Source organism: Euleptes europaea, chromosome 1, assembly GCF_029931775.1.
Source record: "Euleptes europaea isolate rEulEur1 chromosome 1, rEulEur1.hap1, whole genome shotgun sequence".
In the NCBI taxonomy this organism is placed as follows: Eukaryota; Metazoa; Chordata; class Lepidosauria; order Squamata; family Sphaerodactylidae; genus Euleptes; species Euleptes europaea.
Window position 1 is genome coordinate 156,136,466 of NC_079312.1, and position 27,632 is coordinate 156,164,097.

General features: G+C 44.0%; 1 protein-coding gene across 1 annotated transcript; it reads right to left on the reverse strand.

The window, feature by feature from the left end:
* Nucleotides 1-1,930: 1,930 nt before the first annotated feature.
* On the reverse strand, nucleotides 1,931-22,108 carry LOC130488588 (E3 ubiquitin/ISG15 ligase TRIM25-like). The gene is made up of 9 exons (XM_056862220.1): nucleotides 21,494-22,108; nucleotides 18,555-18,650; nucleotides 16,244-16,477; nucleotides 14,885-15,041; nucleotides 14,189-14,281; nucleotides 12,076-12,138; nucleotides 5,069-5,095; nucleotides 3,868-3,975; nucleotides 1,931-2,460 (listed from the first exon to the last, which is right to left on the reverse strand). Exons 1-9 carry the CDS (start codon nucleotides 22,106-22,108, stop codon nucleotides 1,931-1,933), a joined length of 1,923 nt encoding a protein of 640 aa, XP_056718198.1.
* Between the last annotated feature and the right edge of the window lie 5,524 nt (nucleotides 22,109-27,632).

Genomic DNA, 27,632 nt, shown 5'->3' on the forward strand with positions numbered 1-27,632 from the left:
AGGAATATTTTCCAGAAACCATTTGGTGCAAAAACACAGTTGGCTCAAGGCATACTCAAGAGATCACCATTAACTTCCAGAACATATTTCTTCCCTAACAGTACCCTAAACCCAGACCCCTTGTTTGATCAACGGAAGAGCCCTACAACTTGATTCTCTCTTTAACCACTTTTAAAAGAGAGAGAGAGAGACCAGTTTGCTGCACTGCTTTACTTGATCAAGATTTCTCCAGAAGTTTCAGGGCATGCAGCATGTTGATGCTACCAGCACTCTCCAGTTTTATTTTACTTAAGCCATAACATATGTGCTTCATAAATCAACACATGTGGGTCAACTGTCTTTCCCATTCCTTATATGGTTCAGGGAAGACAAATCTGCAAGAGTGCTTCTAAGCTTGTTTCTCCTTTACCAAAAAAACACAGCTGCAAAGTGATCCTCTGTAGTGGAGGATGCACAGCTGGGACCCAGGCGCATCATGCTCAGAGCCCCAACAGGAAGCCCCACAATGTCCCTGGATCCTTCCCAGGCTGCTTCCCATTTAAGCATGAAATATAGTAGGTGGGAAGGACTGCTCATAAACATGCTTCAACCTGGCTTATGGTAAGGGTCTTTGAGGTTCTTGGGAGTCATACAAGCGATCATTAAACATCTGGTTCTATAGTCAAATGCTGTCAAAGACTTCACTTGAGAAACTGGTTGTGACAAACAAGAGAGACTGAACCAGCTCTCCTAGTGGGGAACGAAAGTTCCACACTATGAAGGGGTGCCCAATATACTATCTTTTCATTCACAGCCTCTTGCCAGTACCCCTCCAAAAATTACCCCTGCCAGTACCCCTGCAGACACCAGGAAGAGAAAATAAACTTCCTCTTCTCAAGTAATCAACCAGAGATGCGGTCCATTTTACAAAGATTTGAGGGAGCTGTGTCTAATAACCTCTCCCTTTCTATGAAGGTCTGTCTGAAAACCATGAAAATCCTCTTTGTAAATTGTGATCTTTGCGTGCTACATGATAAGGCCCTCCACAGCCCTAGCTCTTTAGCTCTAAAGAACATAACTGAGCTAAGAGCAGGGTTTATGTGACACAAACTTCTCCACATCTTTAGGGGCACCATGAGGAAGAGGCCCGCAGAGCATTCTGGAAGTTCCACTGTTAAAAACACTGCTGGTAAAGAGGTGCTCTGGAACTCAAGGAGTATTTTTTAAAGAGTGCCCTGCCTCAACCCAGCAACACTTCCAAAATTCTCCATGCCGTAGTCCTCATTCATGAAAACTAAAGCCTTTATAGGTCACTGAAAAAGCTCAAAACAGATTCTACATACTGTTTGGAATCAACTTTGCCTGTTGATCTAACCGTATGTATTTTTCTGGCAAGGCCATAATAAAGTTTTGTTTGTTTACTGTTTGGAAGGGTTTGTCTGTGTATGTCCATCCCCTCCCCTCCCCTGCCTGCCTATCCAACAAAGATGATGCAAAATTTGTGGGCCGCACAGCTAACAAAGGCATGCACAAAAAGCACCCCACCTTCTGCTTCCTAGGTCCTGGGTCCTAAGGCACCAGATCAGAAGCACAGAAAAGTTCTGCTTAGTCAGGCCCACCTTTGCTTTCCTCCAGAGTCTAACATAAAATATGCACAAAGTGCACAGTCCACCAAGAACTCCATGGGCAAGTATCACTGAAAGGGACATGAGGTGTTCGATAAGGACATTTCAGTGAGGCTTGCTTCAGTGGGGCTCTTGATGGGTTATGCTTTCGGTTTTCAGTAGCCCTGGATCTGCCAGAAAGCATATGCAGAGGGAGCCTCAAAACCAGGTAAACTTCATTTCGATTACAGCAAGAAAGCTTTACGCGAGCCTAGATTATAATATAACGGGAGATGGGTTCAGCATGCCAATGAGCAGAGCCAGCACGCACTGATATGTCGAACCACTCAGTTCAACTGACACAGCGAGATGGTGGTTCCGCTGGAGAACACCCAAAACGCAGGATAGAGGGCTTCGGTAAACTGTGCTTTGAATTTGTAGAGGACGTTGATTTTCTCACCGACACCAAAGAAAATCACAAAGCCACCCTCATAATTCAACAGGACCCCAATCTTCTTCACTTTGGTGTTGGGCAGGCACTTCTCAATATCGTTGTGCCAAGCAGAGATCCGGGCATTGAACCATTCGATGCACCACGAGCTGCTGTTGCGCCCAAGGCGGCTTTCGGCCCCCTGCCTCGCCATGCTCCCATAGCAGATCCCAACACCACAGAAGTTGTTGCGCTCCAGCTCTACCTCCCAGTAATGGATCCCTCTCTTGAAACACTGGAAAGCTTGCACTTGGGAGCAGTACATGAAGCGTTGAGGGTGCGGGGGGTAATTCCGGGGGGCATCCGACACAGACATTTTGGTGTTTTGCTCAGTCAGAATCACCTTGTTATGTGCTGAATGGTAATCCAAAGTGAATCTTGTGGCAACTATAGAGGGGGAAATAGATGGGAAACATGAGATGAACACGTACTTATGTTTACAGACCAAGTAAAAGTGTTGCAGAAGCGGAGAGAGAACACTGTAATCTTGTTCCTGATTATTTGAAAGTAACTGACTTCTACTTACTTCTTAGATTCCTTGCTTGATTGATCTTATGCCAAACCAAGCTAATTGCATGAGACTAAAAGCATAGTACAACATTTGGTTAGCATACAGGAGTAGATAAGTCCTGAATAAGAGAGTTTGAAGACAACCTGTGCTGAGACAAGTTTGGGGGACCACAGTCTCCCATCTATGAAAGCATGGCCTCACAATCCAAAAAGCATCTCCTTTCACACACAGCAGCGGATTCCACTGCTCTTCTCTCTTTACTGTAAATTCCAGTGTTCCTTCCTCTTTCCATTATGCATACACATGAGTTTACTTATTAGCACAAGGCTCTCTGTGTGGTAAACAATGAAAAAGTAAAAAAAGTTGTAACGGAGACCATGGGGGTTCCCATAAATTGGCCACAACTTCATTGGACTTTAAACCCCCAAAGGCCCTATGAGGGAAGTTAGGCTGAAAGATCAACTCCAGTGAGCTTTGTGTCTAAGTGGGGGACATGCTCAAGTGGCCCATCATGCTAACCACTACTCCACACTGGCTTTATTTCCAGTTCTGGCCTTCTTCCTACCCCCCCCCCCAACCTGGACATGGAATAAGAGATAAGTAATGTTGAGAGCCCTGTGGCACAGGGTGGTAAGCTGCAGTACTGCAGCCAAAAGCTCTGCTCACGACCTGAGTTCGATCCCGACGGGAGTCAGTTTCAGGTAGCCAGCTCAAGATTGACTCAGCCTTCCATCCTTCCAAGGTTGGTAAAATGAGTACCCAGCTTGCTGGGGGTAAAGTGTAGATGACTCGGGAAGGCACAGGCAAACCACCCCATAAACATAGTCTGTCTAGTAAACATCGGGATGTGACGTCACCCCAAGGATCAGGAATGATCCGGTGCTTGCACAGGGGACCTTTACCTATTTTAAGTAATGTTGCATTCAGGACAAGATATGTGTGTGTGCATGGAAACACACTGACTTGTCCACTCCTAAAGTCTCCTTGTTGGATGATGGCAAGCAGGTTCTGTCTCCAATGCAACTTTCTTTCCCAAGTAAAATGATTTACTCTCCCTGACCGGAATATATAAGTGCCATTCCCTGCTGTGGCAGAAAGGGGATGCTACTGGACAGAGAGCTAAATCTCTGTCTTTGCGATACCAGCCAGTAAGAATCAAGGTGGCTCTTCTCTGCTCAGCTGCATTCTGGATTCTGTTTCATGGCTGCATTAGAATGTGGAGAAATGCTGGGAGACAGCTTGCCACCAACAGCAATTAGGACAGACAGACTCTGGTCACTTACATTCAAGGAGCTCCTCTCTTGATTTGGTTAAAAAGGATTCCAGGCTTCCCACTGGAGTCCCAGGTTGAGGCCTGCTGGAACTTCGTGTTCTCTGGGAAGGACTGGGTGCTGCAGTTATAGAACCCAAAAAAAGGGGGGACACACACAAGGGAATGTTGTGCTTTTAATGGGCTGACACACACAAATCTTAATTCAGCACACCAAACAAGGCAATTCATTTTCTGTTTTACATAAAACTACAACAAAAGAATCTTGCAGTGAAAATCCTACCCAGGTTTAGTCCAAGGTGAGCCTTCTAGATTTCAGCGTGGTATATTTCCTTGTCAGTGTGGCTCAGGACTGCTCACCAGATGGTGGACAAACTATAGGAGGATTTACGTGGCCTGTTCAGAACCCAAAGCAAATGGGCTTATTTAGCCCCATCCATGCAAGTAGCATATCTTACTAGTAGCAGGCATTTCTCTTTAGACAGCCACAGAGTCACTGTGTGACTCTCCCACTCCCTCTGCTGGCTTCCTAATGAACTATGATTGGCTTTGGAATGGGTGGGAAGTTAATGTCTCCACTTCATCCTGCTACAAGATTTACAAAGGGGTGGGAGGAAAGAGACTAAAATTGTGCAACATCTTTCCCAGAAATGAACTCCACCCCTAAAAGTTCACAGGAAACAAGCTCCAAATGCTTCAGAGTACTTGTCCTCACAACCACCCTGCAAGGTAGGTCACTTCTCATTTTACAAATTGACTCAACACATGAGTCTGCTGAGAAATGTGAGATCTGAATCCCAAATTCCTACATCCACATCTAATTCTTTTCGCACAGACTGCAGAGTGAGCAGTTCTGCTAGTTTAGACCATTAATCCTGCAGTCTCCGAGGGTAGCTGTACTAGTCTGAAGTAGAAGAACTAGATTCGAGACCAGTAGCACCTTTAAGACCAACAAGGTTTTCAGGGTATAAGCTTTCAAGAGTCAAAGCTTGTACCTGATAAAGGGAGCTTTGACTCTCAAAAGCTTATAGCCCCCCAAATCATCTTGGTCTCTAAGGTGCTACTGGACTCCTGACCCTGTACACATTCTGCTGAAATTAGTGGAATTTCCTCCCACCCCATTTATATAGAAACTGGGTTCAGCTGTTTCTCTGATTTAAAGAAGTATGTATCATATATTTGCAGGAAAGGAGCTTTTGCAAGACTGAACTTACTGCGTTTAGCAGGTCGCCTTCTCTGCTCTGAAAAATAAAAAGAGGAAATTTAGTTACTGTGAAAGAAGATGGAAAAACATTTTCAAAACAGCTCTCTCAGAACATGCAAAGAGCAGCTAATGACTAAGGATGGAAAGGCTAATTGTGAGGATTACTCACGGGAACAGTTATCAGGAGGTTGATAAGTACTTTACTACTTTAAGCAGCAGGATGATTTTGCACAGTTGCAAAAACTAGTTATCTCTAACAGGTAATGTGTGATGGCCCACCTCAGTCAGGGAGTTTGACCTAAACCCTTGATTTGTGGGGGTGGCCTGCCATGACTCTGTGTCAAGGAAATGCACCTTGCAGAAGCTCAGAGACGCTCGTCATTTTACACGACATGAGGTAGGGCTGAACCCAGGCATTATATAACAGCAATGATGACCCCACATCAGGAGTAAAGGGCTCTTTGAGGCATACTCTTGCTTTGGCCAAGCAAGTCAAGTCATTTGGAATGGTCTTTAAATACCTATGCTTGAGAGCCAGTGAGGTATAGCAGCAGGCATCACCATTTTTATTTTATTAAATTTATATCCTGCTCTTTCCCTGCCAAAGCAGGGCTCAGGGCAGCTCACATCCAGCAGCAGACACCACAATATTCAATTAATATACAATATAACAAATATTCAACATCCAAATATACAATGTCTAACAATAAAAACGAAGCAATTAACTCCAGATCGCTCTAAAATCTCTTCCGTATCAGTAGTGCTGGAATCTTCAGACAGGAGCGAGTGTTAGCCGGGATAGAAGTGGTACAGGGAGGGCAGCTGATGATAGAACTATAGATGCCCTCAACTGTAGGCCTGGTGGAACAACTCCATCTTATAGGCCCTGCAGAATTGTGACAGGCCCTGAAGGGCCCTGGTCTCGCTTGACAGTGTTCCACCAGGCAGGGGCCAGAGCTGAAAAGTTTCTGGCTTTAGTTGAGGACAGCTGTATATTTCTTGGGCCATTGACCACATTGAAGTGTATACCAGAAGAGGCGGTCCAGCACGTATGATAGTCCCAGACTGTTCAGGGCTTTGAAGATTAATAACAAAACCTTAAACCTGATCCAAAATTCAACTTGGAGCCAGTGCAGCTGGCAGAACACTGGCTAGATATGTGCCCTCCGAGGGGTCCCTACAAGGACCCTCACCACCACATTCTGGTCAAGCTGGAGTTTCCAGAGCAGTCTTAAAGGTAGTCCTGCATACAGCGAGTTGCAGTAGTCTAGCCTGGAGGTAACCATTGCATGAATCACTGTAGCTAGGCCAGGATGGGACAAGTAGGGCACCAGCTGTTTAGCCTGGCAAAGATGGGAAAAAAACCTAGTCATCTACCAGCGCACCTAGGGAATCGCTGGGGGCACTGGATCACAGAGCATTCTGTAAACCAATTGGATCCATAAGTCTTCATGGGTGAGCATAAATCTGCTTGCCGCCTAAGCAGAAGGGGGTCAGAAAACCCAGCCAAGCCTTTAAAGCAAAGTGGTCTAACCATGGCACGCTCCCACTAGACATCAGATTCACATATATCCCCATACAAAAGAGCACACCTCGTGTGCGGACCACTTGATGTGTGGGACCTGATACAATCAGGGAGAATCCCAGCGTCGCCATGGAAGACACTAGGTTCGGAGCCTGTGATGATGAAGAAACCACATCGGCATGGACACTGAAGTCCCCCAGGACAATCAGCCTAGGGAACTGCAAGGCCCATCCTCCATCAGGCCCAACAGAGTGTCTGATGGTGCACTGGGCGGCCAGGTACACCAACCAGAGGAACAAGATGGCATTCCTGCAGTCCTGCAAGGTGACCCTAAAAGTCTTTAAAGGCTTTGTGCCAGGAGAAGAGATTCATACTTTCCTGACTCCCTTTGAAAAAGTAGCCAGGAACCGGGGAGTGTAAGACTTCATGAGATATATTCCCAGTCTTATTCAAGGGAAGTTGTCTGATTTGTACAATTGTATGTCGGAAGAAGAATGTACTTCTTACACTATCTTTAAAAATTTATTGTACAAAAGTTTAATAAACTGCAGTTCCAACATGGGGAATCCTTTGTAGAGAATTTGAAGCGTCTTAAAAGGTTGCTTTGAACAAATGGCTTAAAAGTGAAAAGGTAAATAGTTTTGGGGGGAAAATGGTGGATTTAATGGCTTTAGATCAGTCTTATTATCAGTTACCTAGGGAGATTGAAGTACCGAAGATAAATCTCCTGAGATCTTAGATAAAGCTGTAGAAATTGCTGATCAACTAGTAGCTAATAGAGGTGGGCAACTACTAAAATCTCATAAATTTGAGGTGGACAAAATGGGTTCTCTCTCTGGACAGATGCCAAAATTTATGCATAAAAAAAGACATAAACCAACAGGAAAATGTATCCTCTCCACATAAGGTTGAATTCCTTAAAAAGGAGGTGGTGTGTTGTGGTTGTAGTCAAAAGGGACATTACAAAAGTAACTGTCAAAATCAAAAGGAGAACTCTGTGCACACAAATTTGCTAACATTGTTACTGTTAAACAGCCCTGAAGAGGTTAAAAAAGTACATACCTGTGGGGGAGTGATAACAAATGCAGCAGAGATTTTGACTTTCACAGAACCAGTGAAAGTCAAAACCCAAACCTATCTTAGCATGGTAGATACTGGAGCTGACGTATCTTTAATCAACCGTGAATTTGTGACTGAACAAGATATAATACCTGAAATAGGCAGATAGAAATCAAAGGGATTAGCAAATCCCCTATGAAAATCAGTGGCCAGAGTGCCTGTGGAATGGCACGGGTATTGTGGGTTATATGAAGTTGGGAGTGACACAGGATCTGTTTGTTCCCATTATTATTGGAGGGGATATAATAAGCCCCTACCTTAATGTTCTTTGCCAGTTGCAAAGGGAGAAGAAAATTCCCCAAACAAACACCATCCAGAAGGAAAGGCCTGGAGGCTTTCCCCCAGCCCAAGAGGAAAGTAGTCAGGGCAGTGACCCTAGGATGCTTGGGAAGGAGGGTCCACGCAGCACTGAAGGAACCTGCATAACTGGAGGCCTGGAGTTTCAGCAGGAGGTTTGACAGACTCAAGCCTCCTATTGTTAAGAGAGTTAGCTAACTCTACAAACCAAGGCACTGTCTCTGATTTGCAAGAAAAGGAGGGTGTCAAAAAATAGGCTGTTGTATTGGTTTTGGTGGCCTTGAAGCCAAAAAGCCAACTGTGAACCAGTGGAATAATTAATAGTTCCTGAGAAGTATAGGGCTCAGCTCCTGAAACTAGCCCATGATGTGCTTTGTGCTGGTCATTTGGGTATAAACAAAACTAGAAAAAGACTAATGGCTAATTTTTTTGGCCTAACATCATTGCTGATGAAGAAGAATATTGTAGGTCATGTGACATATGTCAAAAGGTGGAGAAGAGACATCAAAAGAGAGAAAAACAAGGTGGCATATGTAAATATTCTAAAGCCCCATCATCAAAGGAAAGATCGAGAAAGACGTCCATGAGCCATGAACCACTTGGTTGCAAACCATGAGCAATACTTCTGCCAAATTGCAAAGATGGTCCAGCATGTTACAGGAACTTTAATGTCCAACACATCCCTGGTAGAGAAAATGTGATTACTGATGACTTGTCCAGATTGAATGTGAAGGACAGCGCTCCACAAGGTCAAGAGGCGAGAGTTTTACGGTCCAGTATATATATATAACTATAAATAGAAAAGTGTATGAGAAAGAATTTAAGATCTTTATGTGTATTAGAAGGCTGAAAAATCATGCAAATTCAGGGTTTGTAAAGCTAACCAATTAGAGAAGAAGTAGGGAAAATAGAGCTGTTGTATTGGTCCCTTAGCCTGGTTAGAGAAGACCCAATCAGACAGGAGGAAGAATGTAGCAATCCTATTGGCTCCTATCAAAGTTTGCTAAAGGGCCCAATCACAAGTTAAAATTTTCAATCCCCCTTCAAACTATAAGTAGAACTAACTTCGTCAGCAAAACGAGGAGACAGAGGAAGAGCTCTGAAGGACTTCAGAAAAGAGGGACAGAGCTGAAATCAAGTTACCTGCAGCAGAGAATTCCCTCAGGAGGCGGAAGGCTCCCGAGAGCTGGTAAAGCTGTAGACCAGGGAGGACTGAATAGCTGTGGAGAGAGCTGGGCCCAGCAGCCTAACTCCAGCCAGTCTTACAGCAAAGTCCACAAAGGGAGCTGCTACATCAAAGTCCTGGGGAGAGAAGATTTCCCACCCCCACCCCCATCAGAACACTGGCAGAAAAGGCCTCAGAAGACTGTAAGTTGAATTAACAGAATAAGAACAAAGACAGTTCTGTACCCAGTTCTGCATTTTTTATTGTTCTCATCAGCTGGTGTTAAATATTAAAGAACGTAGTTTGTTTGGATCTGAAGAGAAATAAGTTGTCGTTTTACTTGGAAAGCAAGCGCCTAAGGCCTAACTACGTTAACCAACTCTGAGTAACCTGACAAGTAGGTTCTAGATCAAATCAAGCCTGAACTTTCCCAAGAAGCGAAAATGACTAAACTGAGGCCATCGTACTTTGGTCACATTATGAGAAGTCAAGACTCATTGGAAAAGACAATAATGCTAGGAAAAGTTGAAGGCAACAGGAAAAGAGGAAGACCTAACATGAGATGGAAAGGAAGCCAGACTGAGCGAGACTGTTGCCGATAGGACATTTTGGAGGACATTAATTCATAGGGTCACCATAGGTCAGAAGCAACTTGATGGCACTTATGCACACACAAAACTCTGTTAAAGGGGCAGGACTTTTTTCTTCTTCCAGGTTGCTGGCAATCCTAGCAAGAGGGAGTGTGCTTCACTTCTGAAGTGTTTGTTAAGAAAAAGTCAAACTAAGGTGTGTCCCAGCAACCTGCCTTCCAAGGCCTGTTGGTAACTTAGTGATGGAGCCAATACTGCATCTAGTCACCTTTGAACTCCTGCAAGCCAGAACAGCACACACCTATTTGTACAGTGCCATCACAATACGCAGCTGTCTTGCCCCAACTAATTAACATTGACAAAGTGGGACAAAGTGAAATGAGACTGACTGATGACAGTCGGATAAGAACATAGATCACGATGGGTAGCCATGTTAAGTCTGTCTGTAGCAGTAGAAAAGAGCAAGAGTCCAGTAGCACCTTAAAGACTAACAACATTTCTGGCAAGGTATAAGCTTTCGTGAGACACAGCTTACTTCTTCAGATACAGCTAGAATGTGAGTCCATCTATCCTTAAGTAGAGAAGAGTGAATTAGGACACCCAATGGCAACAGATTGTAAATGTCAAAAGCATGTAAATGATATTAGCAGGCATGATTGGATTAGGTGTGATAAAAAAGGGGTAGGCATGGATAAATCAACATTGGTAATGAGACAGGAATCCCACTTATCTGAAGACGTGAGCTGTGACTCACAAAAGCTCATGCCCTGCCAGCAACTTTGTTAGTCTTTAAGTTGCTACTGGACTCTTGCTCTTTTCTACTGATAAGAACTTAATTAAAACTTTTATCTTTGGGCAAATATTGGTCAATATTCAAAGCTTAATGCAGCTAGTAGTTCAACAGCTATTTGCTTTTCTAAAAGGAGTCAGATTACAGTGCCTATTGCTGCTTCATGGAATTTTGAAGCAGAAGTTGCTTTTCATCTTGTCTATGAATTCCCAAATTGGGGTAACTGTGAGAAACACACTGCTCTAAAAACAGTTCTCACAGAATAACTTTTTTCTTTTTGCCAGGTAACATAACAGCTGCTCTTTTCAGCATCTACAATCATGTTTATGACCATGTGGTATTGGCTATAATTGATGGAGAGTAAAAGACTACTAGGTGGCAGACAACGGCAAGCCACCTCTGAACATCTCTTGCCTTGAAAACCCTATGGGGTCACAATGAGTCAGCCATGACTTGTCGGCACTTTCCACCACCACCAGATGTCTTAAGGATATCATTGTTAGAAGCCAACCAAGAATTTAGGGATTCATGGAGGTGCAGGTTTTCTGAGTTCTTGGCAAAGCAGGGGTGGGGGGGTTGTTACTTTTTTTATAATTAAGGCTCAAATAAAGACCGTCACCAGATTGTAAGATGTTGACATTCAATGTTTGTCAAAGAGTGAAAAAATCTGGGTTTGATCCCAACTAAACTATTTAAAGTAGCAAATGTAGGGGGCAAAGACCATGTTCTGCCTGAGACTCTGGAAAGCCACTGTCACTGAACTGGATGGACCAGTGGTCTGACTCAGTATCAGACAGCTTCCTATGTCGAATCACAGAGCTGTGAAGGACCAGTAGCCCATCAAGAGTAATCAATGGCCCAAAGACAGAAAAATCCAAAATTCAGACTACTGTTTGTCACGCAGCCAAGGAAGAGAAATAACTGCCCAAGTTGCCTACAGAGCAAATAAAAGGTAATGGTCCCCTGTGCAAGAACCGGGTCATTCCTGACCCATGGGGTGATGTCACATCCCGACATTTACAAGGCAGACTTTGTTTACGGGGTGGTTTGCCAGTGCCTTCCCCAGTCATCTTCCCTTTACCCCCAGCAAGCTGAGTACTCATTTTACCAACCTCGGAAGGATGGAAGGCTGAGTCAACCTTGAGCCGGCTACCTGAAACCAGCTTCCGTCGGGATCGAACTCAGGTCGTGAGCAGAGCTTGGACTGCAGTACTGCAGCTTACCACTCTGCACCATGGGGCTCCTTGCAGTGCAAATAGCTCCAGTAAAATTAAGGCCATGAAGCTGGGGCTACCTCTCCTTTTCTTCAGATCTGGGCTCTGGTACACAGCCTTAGTAATTAAATCTTTCTGCAGCAAATCTGTGGAGTCTGGAATATACTGTTCTAAGACACGAACCATAAGGACAGGCTGTTTTCTCTCTCCATGGGGAACTGCTCAGCAATCAAACCCTTCAGGCCTAAATCCCCCCAAATCTCTCTGTTTCTGCTTTGCATATGAAGCAAATGAAACTATCACTGATCAGCACTCACTGGTGTTTGCAGCATCCTCTGCATTTGACTCCTGCGAAGACTTAGAAGAGTCTTTTGAGGCATCTTTGGGAAGGAAGAAAGACCAACAAAACAAAACCAGTCATAGAATTTATGAAGCAATATTCACCAAAAAAAACTGACCATTCAAGGTACAGTGCAATGACTCACAAGCACACAGTAGTTAGCAGCCTTGAAGCAAAGGGACAAGAGTTACTTCATGCTTAGCATAACAAATGTGAATTCAATTTGCCATCAACACACAAACTCATAAGACATGTTCTATAGGTTGAGGCAAAGCATCCATAATTCTCTTTCAGAATATGCGACTTCCCACTTCGCTACCATAGCTAACAGCCATAGGCATACACATATGTACCCATCCATAAGGTATGCTGTACAAGGTGTCTCCCCTGCCAGGTATGTATGCTTGCCACATCTGCTTGGTTTGCGGCTTTAAAGTTCAGACTGTTCGTATACCTTTTCTCAAACACCCCCCCCCTTTGCTTTGGGCACATTCTGATCCCTTTGCAAGACCATGGTACCAATTTCTGGATTCTAAAACAGCAGGATTAGTTTTCCCTCTCTGGCTTGTCTGAGCTAGGCTTTGATAGAGCTTGTACTCTGATAAAAAACAACAAGTAGATTGGAGTCTTCTTCTATCGATTCGATTTAATATTATTACAGCATTAGCCAGAAAAGATACAGACCTTGTCAATAAAACTGATTACATGGGAGGGGCTGTGGCTCAGTGGTAGAGCATCTGCTTGGCATGCAGAAGGCCCTAGGTTCAATCCCCAGCATCTCCAGTTAAAGGGACTAGGCAAGCAGGTGATGTGAAAGACCTCTGCCTGAGACCCTGGAGAGCCGCTGCCGGTCTGAGTAGACAATACTGACTTTGATGGACCAAGGGTCAGATTCAGTATAAGGTGGCTTCATGTGTTCATGATAAAATCAGATGCCAAATGAATTTGCTCTCCATTGTATTTGGGTTTTACTCCTTCAAGACCATTTGTCAGCAATAAATATCTATATTTTCTCACGGTTCTCTCCTATCATCATCTCTTCTCCTTGGCCCATTTCAATGCACTACCTATTGCTGATCTCTTTGGGGGATTTTCTAACATACCATGTGGCCAAAGGATTTGGTTCTGTGGTCTTGCCGTAGCCGAAACCCTGTTACATTTTTTCCCCTCATGCAAATTCTATGGCAGTTTATTAGCGCTTCCCTGATAACCACCCTTCTCGCAACTTTTCTTGGCCGTTTGAAGGATTATCATTTACTCAATCTCCTGTCTGGAAATGAATTTCACTTCTCTCTAGCAGTTGCCAAATGTATCTTGACTGCACTAAAAATTCAAGCTACTGCCATTAACTCAGTGCCAAGTTAAATATCCTGTGATTCTATGGCTATTTTAACTGTAGTTTTAATTTTCTACCTTAAAATATGTATTTAATAATTTTTCCTAAAGTGATGAATGTTCCTTCTCTATTATTTTAATTATTGTAATATTTTGTCTAAAAGCCTATGTGCTATATAGACTTTCTAGAATAAATGGAATGGATATGCTGTACAATGTGTAGAATGCTGCAAAGTTGGCCCTGTACAATGATAGATACACAAGCTGGAAAGATATTGTTTTGAAGATTCCTAGCTTCCCAACCACAAGCAAAACCAGTTTCATAGGAAATCTGGAAATGTTCAGGCAAGGATTTCACTAAAAGACAGGAAAGCCTGCATCTATCCACAGAATTTTCCTTTCTACAAACACATATTACCTTTTCAGTATTCAGTTTATACAACCCTTAACATTTTCATGATCAAAATTTGTAAGACACTAATTTCAATCTGTTACCCAATATCTTTTAGAACTTTGAATATCCAGTTGCAGTCTTCCTACTTCTTCAGCTAAAAATAGTACCAACACTTTGAAAAAGCCGTGGAGGCACTAATGCCAGCGATGCACACACTCATCTAACCATTGCTTCTGGTGCAACAAAAGAAATGTGTCCACACCACGGGAAACAACGCCTCTATCATAATATATTCAATCCTTCGAAAAAGTGATGTCCATCTGTAGCTAATATTTGCATTATATTTGCATTATATCCTTACTTGACAGAGTGTTCTTTTTTGCTGGTTGTGTGGAAGGGTTTTTCCCAGGTTGCACAGTTGAGCTTATCGGCTTGGGTTTCCAGGGTATGTTTCCTGCAATGAAATTAATGCACGTAGTGCTAAGACTGAGATCAGGCTCATTACTCACTCTGCACTGGCCACACACACCCCTTATAACAGGGTGTGTTTTTGATGGGACTTAAATTTAGGCATATGGGAAAAAATGCATCTGCAGACAGTTGAGAAGGGACAGCCAGGTGTACTACTAGGACAATTTGTGTGCCACTCCTATGCCCATTTTATAGATGAAAAGAATAAGGCTGAGATTCTCAACTCGATCAGATTATTCACCCACAAATCCAAGTCTAATCTGAAAGGACCCATGATAAAGTTATAAGTTCTAGCTCAAAGGCACCATTTACCTTTGTCAGAATCTTTTAAGGATTCCACACTAAACCTATAACATCATGGATTGTTACATATCAGTTTGCAAGATTATGTTTCCTGGTATTCCAAGCAATTGTTAAGCAGATCTTAAGAACAACCAACCATCCCCACAACTGATAACAAAGCCAGTCAGTCCCTACAACTTGAACACGTTCTATATATTTCTTTAACATACTGGCATCTTCAGTCCAACATACAGTAACACATAAGGAATATGCCATTAAAAAAGGCTTAAATCAAATTAAGCACCTTCTGTTTTCTTCTCCTGGGACTGAGCCACAAGCTGCTTCACAGTTTCTTTAATGCCAAAGGTTTTTTGATAAACCGTATGTATCAAGTTTTGATCCAAATCTATCCTGGGGATGAATACATCTTTGATAGAGGACTGCCGCAGTTTAGCTGCCTTCTGAAATGAAAACCAAAAATTGTGTGAAGGTTCACACTCTATCCAGCAAGGATTCCAATTATCTTGAATGTAACAAGGATGCGTTATATGTAATGAGCCAACAAAGATCACCAACTTACCACCCAGCAGGGTCTTCTCAAGCTTGGACAAGTATAATACTACAGAAGTAGTAAAAAAAAATTCTGCTGCATGTTCCCATGTGTAGTGAAAGTTGAGGCACAACCAAATCATTGTTGGGATTTTCTTTCCAATATGTACGCCTGGCTGTTTGGTTCCTAGTGCCAGTTCTAACCTTTAAAATACTTAACGACGTGGGATCTGAACAACTGCCTCTTCCCACACAAACCTGCCCCCTGTTGAGATTATATTCACAGGCCCTTCTCTGGGTGTCCCACCCTCTATCATTCGGGGGAGTGGTAACCAGGCAGAGGACATTTTTAGTGGTGGTACCCTGTTTCGTTGGAAGAGTCCACCTGAGTAAAATCAACCTGGTATCTCTCTGCCATCTTTTTCCACCTGGCAAAGTCTCCTGATTCTGCATGGGCTTTTGCAAAGTGGGAAATAAATTCCTTTCTTCCTTTCCTGTGGTTGATCACGGAATCTGACTTTTCAGCTAGCTGCTCCTGGCCGGATTTTAAACCCTTCTTCAGCATTATATTGGCATTTGAATTTTCTAACTGCTTTTAATATATTGTTTTACTGGTGATTGGTAAGGCATCTTGTGCTGGTTCAAGAAACCCACTTGTGAGGAGGTATTACCAAAATAACAACCACATGGAAGCTTAAGATACCTCTTCGGTTGGTTGAATTCTAGCAACACAGAGACCTCGAAGTAACAGTGCTACACACTTTGTGAATGTTCCCACTGGCATTCAACACTTACAGGGTTCAGAATTCTGACTCAAAGGGATAACTAGACATTAGTTTATTCATCCCGGGTCTAATGTGAAAACCTTGCTGTCCCAGCCAATAATCACTCAAGTGTTCTAGTTTAAAATTTTATTTAAAAGTAATCTAACTAAACATAAGAAACTGAGATACAGGCATGTTAAAGCTACACAAACACTGCTCTACATAGAAGTTGTTATAAATAGTTGAAATTGCATGACATTCCTATTCTACCTACATTAAATCTAACGAATCAAAGTTCTAAGTCTCTTAGCAAAGGCGTATGCAGAAAAGTTGAACAAAACACTTTTTACCTTTAAAAATGTAATGTCATCATCTTCAGTCAAGACCATTTCAATCTGGTCTCTCTCCCCCTGAATTTCCTTTTTCTTCCGGCCCAGGATGGTGTAGACATAATCAAACTTATCTTGAACTCTTTTCTCCTCTGCTACAACCTTGCTCATTGCTGCTTTTTCTTCTTCTTTGATTAGTGCTATCATTTCTTGGAACTCTGCCCTCAACAAATCCATTTTGCGTGCAGCTATCTCCTGAAGAGACAAACATTAGGAAACAGTTCACAGGCAGTTAAGTGGGTAACAAGGCCAAAGGACACAGTGCGCTGCACTGTCTAAACTGGTACAGCCCAGTGTGGGCTGATTCTAGTAGAAAAACTGTGTAAGCCCACGAGTGCCAATCTCCCGGACTGGTTATAGCACCCGCAAACAGTCTACGTGTGTGCCCCTGTTCCAGCCGCAGGGAAGGCTTGCCCGAGCGCCAACGAAACTGACACGACCGCTCCTGTGTGTTCCGAGCAGCCGGCAGCTGAGAGACAGAGGCCAGAGCAACCTCCAGAGAGTCTGAGAGACGCCATGTTCCTGGTCATCTCCGTTCCAGCAGAAGCCAGCGCACAAGCACAAGCTCCAGCAGAGAAAGCGCACAAGTACATAGCCTGCATCTGCATTTCTTCTCCCTTGCAACATCGAACTGCTTAAGCTAAGCCATTCAGAGACATGATTAAGTTAACAATGACTCGTTCTTCCAGCTATGTGAGATCGCGATTTCTGGACGTTATTATGATCGCACCTTTTGTTGTAGGATCGTTAAGCCCATCAGCGAGAATCTCCCGGTTCCTCCCGGGTTGCACAAGCCACTGGAATTAGAATAGATTTCCAAATTCCAACCTCCACACCCCGGTAGCCGAACATTAAACTTTTTGTCACCTTTTGTCACCTGGGAACCTCAAAGGGGTAATCCTATCACCCTGCCCCCAGAGAAACAGTATATCTGGGGTAGCCCACTGCCATAATGTTACCTTAGGTCTTTCCCTGGTATCTTTGCCGTTACTCTGTTGGTTTGGGTTTTGCGCAGCCTGACCACGCTTCCTCCCACCTCGTCGGTCAAGTCTACGGGAACCCCTTGCCCTCTCTTTATTTTCTGCTGTCTTAGTCTACTGGAACTTGGGACAACTCTACTGGAAAAGGTGTAGTATTTCCCCACCAACGATCTCCTGCCACATTGGCATCCATCCTTACTCTACTACCTTTTGATTTCTTAGATTCTCTGTATGTTTGTGTTGCACCACTGAATGCTTGAAAACATTAACTCTTTTAATTTGGACTCCATTGTCTCTGTCGTCATTCTAAAGGTCACAGAATACCGGCTCCAGTATACAAAGGTTGCGATACCGCTATGAAAATATTGTAATTTGCCACTTGCTCACTAATTTCCCCATTTAAAGAGCAGTTCGGCTAACAACTGTGCAATCCTATGTGCAAAGGACAGCTAAAACTGGGGCAACTCTGCACAGGCTTGTCCTCTAAAAGTACGAAACTCCCAGAGATTCAATATGGCACTTCAAGTAACTAGTGAATAAAGTCATCTGAATTCTCTTATCCATGAGACCTATAATATATTGCATTTTTATCTGCCCTTCCTCCAGGGGGCTAGCAGTAGCAGGCATGGATCTTACATTCTATCTTCATTCACAACAAACCCATGACGTAGGTTTGGAATAAGGACTGACCTAACATTACCTAGGGAGCTTCAAGGGGCGACTGGGATTCACACCTGTGCCGTTCTAGTCAAACAGTCTAACAACTACATCACACTATGTGCGCGTGTGTGTTTATGTGCTTTTATTAAATAGTTTAAAATATTTTACATACACTCTATTTTAAATATCATTTTAATGTCTTGAAATGTTTGATGTTCACCTCCTTGGGGACCCTATTTGGGTAAAAAGGTTGCAAAGAAATGTTTAAAATAAATAACCATGGAATTGGAAAACAGGGCACTTAATGCATGAATGCCATCATAGCCCCTTAACCTAACTAACCTTAAACCTCAGCCATACATTTTCTACAACTACTAACAGATCACCAAAAACAAACAAACACTAAGAACACAAAGAGATTATTTATCATGTACGGTAATCGGTTTTATTGACAAGGTTTGTATCTTTTCTGGCTAATGCCGTAATAATAAATCGTATTTAAACACTAATAGGCACCAAACTAAGGTAACAGGCCTGCTTGGTTTTCTCTTCCACCAACAGCAAGCCATCTGCACTACATTTGCTCACACCCCAAACCAAGCTGTAATTAAAAAAAAATAAAGTTAACTTACACTGATTTGTTTTTGCTGCACCCGAACTTGGTCCAAGGACTGTGAAGCCTTCTCATTTAGAGTATAGAGTTCGGTCAGTCTGTTCTTCAACTGAGACTATTAAAAAATAGAAGGTTACATTTTAGAACACGATAAACCATGAAGGCTCCAAGTAAGGCACTATTCCCCTTGGGACACTTTCTTCAACCACTCTTTCTTTGGAAAGTGCACGGGTCAGAGAAAATGCTCTGTTTTAATCTTGTAGAGTAGAGCTGACTCACTCTTTTTTTTAAAAAATTCAACTTAACGGCAAACTGTTGTTTTTCTTTAAAAGGTTAGTAACGTTTCAGTTTCCAGGTTCATTCGTAAGCTGTGTTCCCTGCTTCCTCATCTAAAAGGACTCCAAGCAGATAACAAATACCCAGGAGTACAACAAAATCAATACAGACATATAGCATAAAATCTGTCGGTGTCAGCCAATAGAGCCCTATAAAACTCAAGTCAGATCCAGCCAAAAAGTAACAGAGATCTTCCAATAGTATAAAGGGCTTTGAAACTAGGAGTACGTCAACCAGCCTCTAAGAAGTTAGTTTACCAGCTGGGCTCCCCCAGGTTATGAAAGATGACCCAAGAAAGCTATGGTTCTAGTAACCCAGGAGTCCTCGCCATGGCGTCCACTATCTCCTTTCCTGGTGCTCACCGAGTGGTTTTGAAAAGCAGGTGAGTCCAGGTGGGACTTCTGCTCAACAGGACTTCTGATTGGCTATACGGATTTTTTTTTTTTTTTACAATTGCTTCAGAAGCAGCTGCCACCAGAACAAAGTCTCTTCAACATGTCACTGAAGTTAAGTTGTTGTATGGAAAATATTTCAAATGGCATGTTTGAAGTCTTCTGCCTGAAATATTGAAAAATCCCTGACATTTTGTGGTTGGTTTACCTCCTGTGGCAGCCATTTTATAGTTGCACCACAACCCTGTGTCAGAATTCCAAACGTGTCCACAGGCTGAAATTGGTTGGGGACCCATGTAGTAAGCACTTGCTAAACTTCACGTAGTGGATGCCACCCAGCAGGGACTCCTCTCCCAAAGATAGATGGCAAGGCATAAGGACCGTTTTCAAATCTGAACAGGATATTGAGAAGTCTGTTTTGTGATTAACAGGGGCTTCTGAGCTCAATGTACTAAGATGCATCTTCATGAGACAGTGTAAAATAAGCACGGGTCATTTCTGCATGGATTTTTTACCTGAGGTTCATTGCTGGCTGGACCTACACTTTCCTATTGGGAATCTTTGAACCAGCAGTCTCCAAACTCAAATCAAGCCCCACCTCTTTAAATGCTGCTTTGTAATTGGCTTACTTTGCAATGCTTACTGTGAGAGAAAATCCCCCCCAAAAAAACCCAACTGCCGCATAAAAAAGAATTTTAAGAACAAAAAAACAAAAACTGGAGCAATCTGAAAAGAGGGGGAAGGAGAAATCCAAGCCTCAGTTTCAAAAAGCCTTTCTTCTGCTCAGAAAGAGCTCCCAGGAAGCATTTGAATCCCTGCCTCTTTACACGCTGTTTTGTGATTGGCTGAGAGAGAAAACATGTTTCTGTGTCCAGTGCTTTGCCTTCTGTACGGAGATTTTAGCCGGGCTGAGCTCAGGAGAGAGGGAAGAGTCGGGTTAACAGAGGAATGGGAAGACCTGGACATTGTGAGGGCTTGCAGTGAGGTCATTTCTAATGGATGAAAAATTCATGCAGAACTCCAAGGATTAACCAAGTCAGACGGGGCCAAATGTGAGTCCAAGTACCCATGCATAAATGACCATGGACAACTTTAAGAGGGATCTATCCCATAACCAGTGTGCGGAATTTCACTACAATGAAAGAGAAACCTCCCTGTTGCCCGGAAATAGAGTTCTGCCCATTTCTCAGCTAATCTAAAAATAGGTCTCTACTCACACCACACCCCAACCTGGATAGCTCAGGCTAGTCTGAGTTTGTCAGATCTCAGAAGCTAAGCAGGGTCAGTCCTGGTTAGTATTTGTCTATGAGTTCACCAAGGAATACCAGGGTTATTACACAGAGGAAGGCAATGGCAAACCACTTGTGGACTCTTGCCTTGAAAACCTTGGGGGAGAGGTCGCCATAAGTCAGCTGCAACTGGACAGCAAAAAAAAACCCCAATATTTCCCCATGTAAATGCATCCATGTTTGCCCATAATCGGGTGACGGTTGTTAGTATTTCCCAACTGGCCCACCCACTCCTTTCTTCACATCACCGCAAAATTAACTTATTTTCTCATCACCTGATTGGTACTACTGTGCCTCCCAACAAGCTGAGTTGGCACTCCCTTTGGGGGGGAGGGGCTTCTTCGTGCTACCTCACAAAAGACTATGCCACAATGGGTGGCGTTCGTCAGACACCTTTTGTTTGTGGGTGCAGAGCGCTGTAAGCCAGCTTACTTCCAGTAAGCCCAGGGGTACCCATCCAAAAAACTACAGCCACTTCCCCAACTAAGTCGAACACATGAAGCTGCCTTCCACTGAACCAGACCCTTGGTCCATCAAAGTCAGTATTGTCTACTCGGCCTGGCAGCGGCTCTCCAGGGTCTCAGGCAGAGGTCTTTCGCATCACCTGCCTGTCCTAGTTTCTTTAACTGGAGATGCTGGGGATTGAACCTGGGACCTTCTGCATGCTGATCAGAGGCTCTACCACTGAGCCACAGCCCCTCCCCTAAAGTTCCTCAGCAACTGCAGAGAACTCCCCAGATATGCCTGATGCAGTGCTGAGCAGGTAGAAAGCTCAGCCTGAATCAACACCCCTCTTCTTGTATCCCTCTCCCCAATTCTCTGACAGGTAGAGGAGATTGGAGGGAGGGGGAAGGCCAGCCGGCTCTCCTGTCCCTCAGAGCTCCAGAGAAATCATCTCCCTCTCGGGCAGGGCATGGGCCACCCTGCCTCCCCTGGCTCACCTCCTTGCCCCCCTTGGCCTCTTGCATAGGGACGGCGGTGCACATCTTGTGCTTGACCAGGCAGATGCAGCAGATGCTGGCGGTGTGTTCCTTGCAGTAGAACTCCAGCAGCTTGTTATGGGCCGGGCATTTCCTCTGCTGCAGGTCCTTCATGGGCGGGCACAGGTGGTGGCCCTGGAAGGCTGGGCTGTCCAGGTGAGGCTTGAGGTGCTCCTGGCAGAAGGAGGCCATGCAGGTGAGGCAGGTCTTGGCCGCCTCCGCCGCCAGGCAACTGTCGCAGGCCACTCTGGGGGGCCTGCTCCCGCCCCAGCCCTTCCCCTCCACCTCCTCCTCCTCCTCGTTGCTCCCTTGGGTGGCCTGGAGCTGCTCCACCACCTTGCAGAGCACCGTGTTCTTCTTCAGCTCCGGCCGGCTGTCGAAGGCGCTCCTGCACTGGGGGCAGCTGAAGCTGCTCGCCCCGTCCCCCCAGGTCATCTCCAGGCAAGGCAGGCAGAAGTTGTGGCCGCACGGCGTCGTCACCGGGCTCTCGAAGAGGCACAGGCAGACGGAGCAAGTCAGCTCCTCTTCCAAGCCGGCCAGGCAAGAGGTGGACGCCGCCCGCAGCAGCTCCGCCATGGCGACGGCGACCGGGCGAGGCGAGGAAAGCGAAACTGGACGCCAGCCCGCCGCCGCCAGCCTCTGCCTCGAAATCACGGGGCGGGCGGGGGGCGGGCGGGGGCGGCCGCCAACAGCGGAGAGCGAATCTGGAAGCCCAGCGGAGCCTCGCCCTTCGGCCGGAGCCCGTCCCCTCGGGGCGCGGCGCCAATGGGGAGCCCCGCGCCAAGGGGCGTCCGCTGCGCGCAGCTTTCGTTTCTCGCGGCAGCGCTGGCGCGAGAGGAGCGGGTCCTCCCTGGACGTGGTCCCCGGTCTGTCCCCGGGGAGTGCCCCCACCCTTTACCTAGGGAGGAAGAAGACGAATGCATGCAAGCGCCCCAGTTGTGACCGCGTCGTTTCACGTTATAAAAAACATCGCTTTAAAAGGGTGTTTGGCTACCACGGCTAATAAATGGTTGGGAGACGTCTTCACAGCTGAAGGGGCCAGACAAAGTGCGAACAGGATTTTTTTATAACGTTTTCAAACTCTTAATACATCGCTGGGAATACAGAGTGCGGTAACCCCCAAGGTCTGCCTGGGTGCAAGCAATGCGAGCCCTGTCCTAAAACACTGCGTTGCTCAAAAGTCGGTCCCGCGGATTTCGATCATGATTGGGTAGTCTGTCGATAGCAGTAGAAAAGAGCAAGAGTCCAGTGGCACTTCCCTTTCCTTTTAAGTCCTTTCCTGTATCCCTTAAAAGTTCCTTGATCCATTGATCTTGAGCAGCGTAAATCTAATGTTTGGGGGATATAAGGATAGAAACAAATCTTGCCACTGACAATGTAGCCTTGGGATCTCTGCCACTTAGTAAAAAAGGCATTATGTCAGACACAGAGGCATTGGATTTATATGTTGAAGCAGCAGACCTGTAAGAGTTAAAAATTTAGAAATATTATTATTAAAACTCCAAAATCAGAGGGCCTCTGGAAAGATATATTTAGAAGTTAAAGACAGACAGAAGAGAATTCAAGAAAAGATAACTATACAATATTGCTTGTTCTTCCAAGGTTGGTCAGGGTTGTAATAAACAGACCCAGACGTCAGAGTGACTGGAATGTCAAGGGAAGAAAGATTAATTGTAACTAGATAGAAATGTCAGGTGTTAAAACAATGGACTCTATACACAAGTTGATCTGACCAATCAAGTAATTTCTGTTTTATGATTCACCAATGAAATGTCTGTATGAGTAAGCCAATCAACAAATGGATTACATATTAATCAACCAATAAGTTCACAGAAAAGTTGAAAACCAATCAGTAGTATAATGTATAGGTGACGTGTTTTAGAGACTGTATAATGAACTAACCAAAGATTATAAAAGGTCTTGCACGCCTCTGTTCAGGGCCGAGCTTTTCTTTTTATTACTCACAAGAGTAAAGCTGGGACTAGCAATTGCTAAATAAATCTTGTTTTTCCCAAGAAAAGTGGTCTGAAGTCTTTGTGTCTTGAACTCTAAAATCCAGCTCTTAAATTTTGCTATAACAATGTTAAAAGGGGAGAGGTATAATGTGATTGAAGTTCCTCATAAAAGCGGCATTCCAAGAGGGCACGAATGAGCTCATGAATCGATAGAGCCAGAAGAGCAAGGACAGGTCCTGTCTGGGTATGGTATGTCCAAAATCCTGCCCTGCATAACCATAGAGGGGCTAGCATTCACTCTAGCTAAACAGAACGCTCTAGAGCGACAAGGAGTTGTCAAATAATAAGTATAAGCGGGCAAACCGCGTGGTGGTGGTATTCCAAAAAGCTGGGATGGACAAACACTGTAAGCATGAAAAGTAGTGCTGCCAGTGGCACTAAAAAACTAACACAATTTCTGGCAGGGTGCGAGCTTTCATGAGCCACAGCTCACTTCTTCGGTGATTTCGATGGAACTTCCTCCCTAAGTCAAAATGTGTTTAGGGCTGTTGTTCGGACCTCTGGATGCTTTACTTATGTCTGGTCTATATTTACCACCTGATTTGCTGTAGCGATCCAGTCGTTCACAATTGTTTGTTGCTGGGTGGATGAGACCACCCAGTTGCAAATCAGGGCTTTGTGCAATATGTGGCTGTAGCCTTAGACCAGTGGTACGCATGCTGTGGCTCACAGAGAGCCTCATTCAGTTGCAATGAGCCACTTGAGTGCCCTTGTGCACCACCCCACCAAGCACATACGTGCGATAATATAAAATACAACTATTAATATCGAATGTTTAACTGTCACCTTTTTTTAATTTCCAGAGTGCCTCTGAAGGTTGTCTCTTCCCACTACTGTTGAACTTAGCCTGACCTCCTTTATCTTAAGTTGAGGGGAAGGGCTTCCACATCTACCTTAGGGCAGAGAACAGTGTGCAAACTTCTGTTTTCCAGAACTCTTTATTAGGCTGAATGTTGTTTTATTTTAACTTCCTTATGCTGAAAGCAACCTAGGTGCTGGCATGGGATTGCAGAGACTGCTGGGGGGCACTGGAGAGGATGGGACACTTTGCTTCCATCCCTGGCTTGAGGCCTGCAGTTCAAGAAGGCTTACAGTTTATCCGTCTTCCAATGTATCTAGCAGCAGTTTTTGCCAGATGGGAATCACCTACCAACCACAAGCCCCACTGGAAAACACCCTTGCCCACTTCTCTGAAATGTGGAGCAGTTGCCACACTGGGGAACAGTGCTCAGAAGAGCCACAGGTGGCACACCAAAAAGCTACATCAGGGTTGGCACTAAAATTTAATTTTCTATTTCCCTGACTTTACCTGACTGACTTTTGTCAATTTTCCTGACCACCATTCAAAAATAGGCCCATGTTTAAAAATGCATAGGTTCCACTACATTAAATAAAAGTTTTATTAAACGGTTTAGAATTACACAAGTACTGAGATGCAAAAAACATTGGTTAAGAGCTTCAATATGAACTTGTTTAAACATTGATTGTTAACTGAACACATCCATTTTGAAAAAGCTTACACAAAGATGGAACTTCGATACAAGTAATCTCTGAACATTAACAAATGACAGAACATTTTTGTTCTTGTTTTAAAACTACAATAAATTTAAATTAATATTGTTAAAAATAGGTTAACAAGCCACAATATGAAACTTTGTTGTGAAACTGGAATTAAAAATCAAAGTTAGAAATTAAAAATCAAGTTAGAGTACAAGTGTTGTTTTTAAAAAGATTAACTATTCAGCTATCACTTCCACAGTTTTAGCTCTTTGTTTGACAGGGAATTCATTGCAGGTTCCAACGAGGGTTGGCCATTGATGGACCCCAAACAAAACAGAGCCATTAAAGTAATCCTTTATTAAAAGCGTGTGCTGAGAAATTCACCTAGTCTAAGTAGCAACTCGAAGACAGGGAAGTTCAACTGAGCTCATACAATTTTATAGTTTTAATGACATCACAGCGTTACTAGGGAAGAACTAGAAAAGAAAAATTATCCTATCCAATTAGACACAAACAAGTATTGACATATTCATGCGGCTTAGAAATTGTACTTAAGATATTGAAGCTGCAGGTAGGGTTAGTCAAAATTCTATTCTGCACCACCTTATCAGACCTATTTTTGCCAAATGTTAAGGATGCAGACTTAGACCACCTATGTTTCAGTGCAAAGTCTGAAGTCTATTTTACTTAAACATAAAATACTTCCATCAGCTTCAGGCTAAAACCCTCAAATAGCCTACAAGAAACAGACTTAGATACAATGCTCAATGAACTGGAAATTATTGGTTTCTGGAACATCATGACTTGATGACTATTTTTGTTGTCTTCTTTATGTAAAGTGGTGTAGTGGTTAGGAGCGGTGGACTCTAATCTGGAGAACCAAGTTGGTTTCCCCACTCCTACACATGAAGCCAGCTGGGTGATCTTGGGCTAGTCACAGTTCTCTCTGAACTCTCAGCCCCACCTACCTCACAGGGGCCTTTTATGCAGGGGTGTGTTTTTCAGGTGCTGGTTTAGCCAGAATCTGGAAAATGCAGGCAAAGTACACAGGGAGATAAGGCATGCATAATCAGAAGGAAGCCCCGAAGCAGTCACTGGTGTGACGGGTGACCGTGGGGAAACGTCCCTGCATAAAAGGCCAAGGTGTCTGTTATGGGGAGAGGAAGGGAAGATCATCATAAGCCGGTTTGATTCTCCTTAAAAGGTAGAGAAAGTCTGCATATAAAAACCAACTCTTCTTCTAATGTTGGTTTAATGACAGAAATGCTGTAATCTCCTTTGTGTAGACATGGAGAAGATAGGTCTGGATGCTAAACAGTAGAGTGTCCAGATTACTGTTTTAATTAACATTTTAAAATAGTTTTTCTTCTGTTAATACAGTTCTGCATTATGCAGTCTGATTTCTAAACCAATCTCAGATTTATTGTTCAGAGTGGTATTGTGACATGCTTGGACGTTAGAGCTGATTAGAACAAATAAAGTACAATTTGCTGACCTGTCAAAATATTCCCATCTTCAAATCAACTAAAACTGATTCCAGTTTGTTTGAATTCAAAAAGGTTGGTAGAAGCCTGTCAGGTTCTCCATTAAAAAATGCTATATCTTACAAGTTCATTTTATGCTGTTTTACTGTCAACAACCATCAGCCAATAAATACTTTCAAAATCATATGATTATGTTATATGGGTGCATCATTACATTATACTTGTATTCTGCCATTTCTTTACCTCAACAGCCACAAGTAGAGTGTCTTCTTGCAGCGGAACTTCAAAAGTATGCCAGAAAGTAGCAATCCTGTACAAACAAAAGTCAACCAGGGAGGAGAGCTGATAAAAGCTACCCCGGATATGTGTGAGGGTTCCCAACCTCCCTGTGCAAACTCCATAAAATCACTTGCTCAGACGGTCATGCAGAAACAAGAAACTTTATTGGAAGCTTCAGAGAAGTACAGGCCTTACACTGGTAAAGTTGCAAGTGAATCCAGATTCACAAAGACAGAATTATAACCCCTACAGGGAAGCAGATGTCAAACGTGTATTATGGGAATCTACGAGATAATTGTGCATGGTACAAAACATCAAAAGAACTCAGAGCTTGTTAGTACTATCTACCCACCAAGGCCACAGTGGTGGAAGGGAGTCAGTGAGAGCAAGGGAGGGACGTGGGAAGAGGGAGAGACATTCCAACCTGGGGCCCATCAGACGCTGCGCCTGAACCAAGGAAAGTCAAGAGACCTGGACTGCTTTTACGAGTTCAGGGGGGGGGGAAGCATACAAGGCAAAGGCCTACCCAAGGCCAGGCATACAGACCCTCACATTCTGCCCCCCTTAAGGCCCCCCTCCCCCGAGTCCGGGCGGACGAGGCTTGTCAGGATAGGCAGAGTGAAACTCTCGAACCAGACGGGGAGCCGCCACATGGGGAGCGGCCACCCACTCATCCTGGGCGGACCCCAGGTGCTTCCAGCGGATCAAATAGAACAGCTTTCCCTTTTTCAGTTTAGAGTCCAACACTTTAGAAACTTCAAGATGCGATTCCCCTCCCACAACTGTAGGAACTTCAGACTTAGGGAGGGGGTGGAACTGAGG